The sequence below is a fragment of the Cherax quadricarinatus genome, chromosome 48, assembly GCF_038502225.1.
Source record: "Cherax quadricarinatus isolate ZL_2023a chromosome 48, ASM3850222v1, whole genome shotgun sequence".
Classification (NCBI taxonomy): Eukaryota; Metazoa; Arthropoda; class Malacostraca; order Decapoda; family Parastacidae; genus Cherax; species Cherax quadricarinatus.
The window spans coordinates 26,762,521-26,768,569 of NC_091339.1; the positions used below are offsets into that span (position 1 = coordinate 26,762,521).

At 34.1% G+C, this 6,049-nt stretch overlaps 1 protein-coding gene across 3 annotated transcripts in view; it reads left to right on the top strand.

Moving 5' to 3' along the window:
• Cog1 (conserved oligomeric Golgi complex subunit 1) overlaps positions 1 to 3,474 on the top strand; it is a 35,704-nt gene extending 32,230 nt beyond the window's left edge. For 2 of the 3 annotated variants that reach the window (XM_070095031.1, XM_070095030.1), the window contains exon 20: positions 3,202 to 3,474. In XM_070095031.1, coding sequence (XP_069951132.1) covers positions 3,202 to 3,327 — 126 coding nt within the window. In that variant the 3' untranslated portion in view covers positions 3,328 to 3,474. The remainder of the gene's footprint in view (positions 1 to 3,201) is intronic. The other variant, XM_070095032.1, reaches the window with a different exon arrangement.
• Positions 3,475 to 6,049: the final 2,575 nt, after the last annotated feature.

Sequence of the window (6,049 nt, forward strand, 5' to 3'; positions counted from 1 at the left end):
TGTGATTAATAATAATAAGAATAGTAAATACTATGGACAGATAGATTGAAACATAGAATTGGAAAAGTCCTAGGTAGTAGGTTGGTAGACAGCAACCGCCCAGGGAGGTACTACCGTCCTGCCAAGTGAGTGTAAAACGAAAGCCTGTAATTGTTTTACATGATGGTAGGATTGCTGGTGTCCTTTTTTCTGTCTCATGAACATGCAAGTTTTCAGGTACGTCTTGCTACTTCTACTTACACTTAGGTCCCACTACACATACATGTACAAGCACATATATACACACCCCTCTGGGTTTTCTTCTATTTTCTTTCTAGTTCTTATTCTTGTTTATTTCCTCTTATCTCCATGGGGAAGTGGAACAGAATTCTTCCTCCGTAAGCCATGCGTGTTGTAAGAGGCGACTAAAATGCCGGGAGCAAGGGGCTAGTAACCTCTTCTCCTGTATATATTACTAAATGTAAAAGGAGAAACTTTCGTTTTTCCTTTTGGGCCACCCCGCCTCGGTGGGATACGGCCGGTGTGTTGAAAGAAAGAATTGGAAAAGTACATAAATACCATAGTACAAAGCTAGGTATACTGTAAATAGTTTTTACTCATGAAATGAGGGAAGGCACCTTGATGCAGGTGAAGGGCTCTTGATACAAGGAATTAGAGCTGCCCCACTATGCCTTGTATCAGTTCTGATTGCCTCCCATTCCATGAATATATTATGAATATATTATAGTGGTTTTTAACCCTTGCATTGTTGGTGCCGTAGTATTACGGTTTACAAGCCAGTGTTGGTGCCATAGTACTATGCCAAAATTCTAGAGGCTTCAGATCTAGCAGGAGAAAGCTGGCAGGCCTGCATGTGAGAGAATGGATCTGCGTTGTCAGTGTGTGCAGTATAAAAAAATTAGGGCACTCGCATTGCATTGTGGGAATGCTATTACAGTAGTCCTTGTTTACCATGCCTCGCAGTAAAAAATATCTCACTCCCCAGCAAATTGGGACTCTTCTCTTCCCAGGTGATAGTTCTAACACAGATAGAGGTGTTAGTGAAGATGAATTTCATGGTTTTTGAGGAGTTTGTGAATAAAAGCAATGCCCAGGATATCAGAAATAGTGCTGAAAAAACAGATGACCATCAAACTAGGATAACCTAAAAAAGCCAGACAGAGTGACTTATTTCCATGTGGGTGGTGGGGAAGACAGCATACTTATTGGGGAAGACAGCATACTTATTGGGGAAGATGGTGTGGGTAATAGGTGGTGGTGGTTGTAATGCGTCATTGTGACTGGTGTCCTTTTTTCTGTCTCATGAACATGCAAGATTTCAGGTACGTCTTGCTACTTCTACTTACACTTAGGTCACACTACACATACATGTACAAGATCTCCATGGGGAAGTGGAACAGAGTTCTTCCTCCGTAAGCCATGCGTGTTGTAAGAGGCAACTAAAATGCCGGGAGCAAGGGGCTAGTAACCTCTTCTCCTGTATATATTACTAAATGTAAAAGGAGAAACTTTCGTTTTTCCTTTTGGGCCACCCCGCCTCGGTGGGATACGGCCGGTGTGTTGAAAGAAGAAGAAAGATGTATATATATAGAACAATATTAATAAACAACTTTTTTTTTTATTGTTGGTTTGTGCAAACAGGTTTTTGTAAACAATGTAATGATATATGTGCGGTTGTGTTGCATACGAATGGATATATATACATTACACATTATATTGGTCTCACAGGCCACAAAAATTACAAAATATTAAAAAATAAAAGAATAAAATAGAATAAAAGTAAAAATAATATTACTGAGTGAGCGGCAGTCGCTGATGTTGCCGTAAACGGTTCACTTTCTGTGAACTTCACGCTTCTATATCTCCGTAAGTACTGATCACAATTTTTTTTTTTTTAAATGCTCAGAAAAATATTCTTAAGATTTTGGTAAGAAAAATTTTTTTTTTTTCAAAAAGTTTTCGACACAGAATGAGTTTAGGATAAGAGGTCTTGACAGTGAAAGGGTTAACAGTCTTGGGAGAAAACAAACAAATTTATGTAGTATGGAGGAGAAGTGGAGTTGTGATAACAATAATGGTTTAGGATTTGTTGTCAACTACTTAATATAAATTTATTTTTATTATTACAATCAAGGGGGAAGCGCTAAACCCGTAGGATTATACAGCGCCTGTGGGGGGGAATGTAGAAGGTATTCAGGCTTAATTCAGGGAACTGGAGCACAAACCCAATTCCCCAGATCAAGAGCACCTTACCAGTGTCAAGGAACCTTCTCTGAGAGGATTATAAATTTAGAATGTATGCAGTGTGGATATTTTGCCTGTGAAGTTTGTGGAAAGAGAATAACCTTTTTGGTTAATGTATGTTATAACCCAGCACTAGTACAAGGGACTTGAGAACCCAAAACTGGTATACTGTAGTGTATATTTATTGTTTTTATTAACACATTTAGAAGTTTTATTTATTTGGTGTATTTTTACATTTTAAAGTACTGTACGTTGCACTTAAAGATATGTATACTCCGAAAAAGACATTATACAAATTATTGTGACGCACATTTAACCCTGAAATAATAGTGAACCTACATGGTAAGAATTTATGTATAAAATTAAGTAGTCTTGCTCATTTTCTTGCGCAAATGTGCAGCTATCTTAGCAGAAACCTTTGTAAGAGTACGATTGCTACTGTTAACAGTTCCTAGATGCTAATGTAGAATATATCAAACATTGTAATAGTGAATTGTATGACACTTGTTTTACAAAATTACTATGTATTTTCATTTGTAATTGTACGTATATGTTTCTGTATTGTGTACACGTTTTTAAACACCCTATATTTGTTATTGGGGTGAAAAGAGTAATTATTACTGGGATATTTAAAAAAATGGTTATTTTTTCTCTGTTTTTTACATTTTTAATTAACAAATTAGCATGGTGATGACCTGTGTGTATCTACATGTTTTATGGTCTGTCATAATTTTAAAGCTTATCAGCATGTGATGATGGTATGTTGATAATTAGTTTTTATTTATGGTAACCGAACATTTATTTATCAGCAGTTTGAAGTAATGTTAGATTTCTGGAACTACAAATTTATTGAAAACTGGTCTATAGTTATTTGAGTTCTATGAGAAGTCAAAGAAGTGATGTTATGTTCTGTATGACTTGTTATACTGTATTCTTGTGTTTTGTTTAACCACTCAGGCTGAGAGTAGTCCATCAACAGCCCACAGAGAGAGGTCATCAGCAACCTTGTCAGCGTCCCGCAGTGCTGCCTCACTCTTCTCTGCTATGAGTTCCTCTTGGTTTGGTTCATCATCATCATCTTAAAACTCTTTGATACTTCTCCATTAGTTGTTATCCAATTACAAATTAAGGTTTTATGTGGATGAGTTAATTAAAGGTGCAAAAATAAATAATTTACAGTTATTTAAAATGTAGTAGATACACATAATCTATTGTTATTTCACCGCTGTATAGCCCTTGTGGCTTAGCGCTTCTTTTTGATTATAATAATAATATTGTTATTTCATTCAATAAATTGTAATTAATTTTAAAATATCTTTTTTTCCTTTTAATACTTTTTTCATTTGAGAATCTTTATGCATATGTGAAAATGCTAAACATCTTTATTTTTATTTATTAATGAGGAAGCACAAAATCTGTAGGGGTCATGTAGTGCCAGGGAAACAAGAATGGTTCCAATTTCTCATTTTTAAACAGCAGCTCGGGTTTAGTGCTTAGTTTGATTATATTAAAAGGTGCTAGACCTATATGGGTCACAATGCCTGGGGAAGAGGAGGATAGGTAAAATTCTGTGAATGAAGGTACTGTATCATTAATGGGTTTAAATACCAATAATAATAATATAATCAGACTAAGCACTAAACCTGGAAATACCAATAATTACATTGCATAAGAAAAAAAAAAAGAGGTTTTTAGTATTCCTAGAATAATCTCAGTTTTAGAAATAAAATTAGAATAAAATTAGAATTTTAAAGTTACTCATAGATGCACCAAAGTTTGGGTAATCAGACCTAAAAGTTTATTCTGCAAATGAAAATATATTAATAATGATCACATTATTTTTCAATAGTGTGATCATTATTTGAAGACATTAATTACATTGTTTTGACAGTTGTACCTGAAGTGGGGAAATGGTTAAGAAAACAAAAAAACGGATGAATGCTATTTTTCTTAGGAATGTATAAATACTATACCAAAGGATTTGAAAATAGTTTACAAGTACTCCTGCTGGAGTTAATGCTCTTATTGCTGCTCAGTTATCATATTACATCATGCTTTGTTACAAACTGTCAAACAGAACACTTAAATTATTGTACCAACATCTGCTGTGTACAGCATCATCATAATATAAATAAAATACATAATTATAAAAAAAACATTTACTCTGATAGGAATAATTTTCAGCAACAGATGGTGTATACATAAGCTTCAAGCCTTGAACTAAAATTTTAAGTACAGTACAGTAACTGTATATTTCCCTCTTACACATTAACTCTTAAACTGGGCATAAAGGTGGCGAAGACATTCCTGCTGAGGTAATGGTTTGGTTAATAAAATTTCCCTAGTATTATAGCTTTTGTTCTGCGCTGTATGACCATTTTAGGTTTAGCGCTTTTGATAATATAGCTTTTGTGAAATTAAATACTGTATAATTACAGAAAAAGTGTAAGAACTGACACATTACCATTATATTAGAAGTAATTATATTACATGTGGTATGTTTTATGCCTAGTTATGCAGTGTTATACAATCCAATATAGCAATCAAATATGCAGTACACCAAACAGTACAATATTGTAATATGGAAATCATAATATCTGTTAATATTTTTTTTATAGGGACAGTGGTCCCTTGAGTTACAATGGAGTTAATGCTAATTTTGAGTTATGACTTGCTCTCGTAAAAAAATTTAGTTTCAAGTTGCGATAAAAAATTGAGACATGATATGCATTTGTTATATAATTATGCCATCTTTTGTTACTGATTCATCATGGCTCCTAAAGTGCACAGTAAATGGGCAACTTGAAAAAAATAATAAAGACTAGCCAGTGACAGTTCACTAACATGAAGATAGGTTTACACATTTCATTTGTTTTATTTACTACCCTTACAAGAACATTATTTTCATATAGTCGGACTTGAGTCCTGGAAATGGGAAGTACAATGCCTGCACTTTAAAGGAGGGGTTTGGGATATTGGCAGTTTGGAGGGATATGTTGTGTATCTTTATATGTTTATGCTTCTAGACTGTTGTATTCTGAGCACCTCTGCAAAAACAGTGATAATGTGCGAGTGTGGTGAAAGTGTTGAATGATGATGAAAGTATTTTCTTTTTGGGGATTTTCTTTCTTTTTTGGGTCACCCTGCCTCGGTGGGAGACGGCCGACTTGTTGAAAAAAAAAAAAAAAAAAAAAACAAGAACATTATATTGCATGTATATATTGCATATATACTGCATCCATATTGCAGCACTTATGTCACTGCGATCTGGATTACTATTATAAAATACCATCAATCTTTTGTTCCTTCTTTAAATGTGTTCTGACCTTGTGACTGCCAGAATATTAAACACACACCACACAAATAACCCTCACATAGGAGAGAGGAGCTTACAACGTTTTGGTCTGACTGACCATTTACAGTCACACTAAGATTATTTTTTGACAGACAAGATTTTTTTTGCATAAAAAAAATCTTGTCTACAAATTGCATTATATGGCACTTAATCTGAGCTTCCTATGGTTTATGCTCATACAGTACTGTATATACAGTAAATCATGCCCAGTGGCCCATATGGTTATACATGGATGATACATATACTATACATTGGTAACACCCAATTTAAGAGTTAACATTTTATATGTGCAAAACTCTGTTACAAATTAAATGATGAAAAATTAATAACTTTGATAAAATGGGTTGTCAAAATAAAATATAAAATAGGTATCACTGCTTAAACAGGAAGTGGAAAATACACTTGTGCTTATGAATCCTATATAATACAGCTTACTTTCATTTTCTGTAA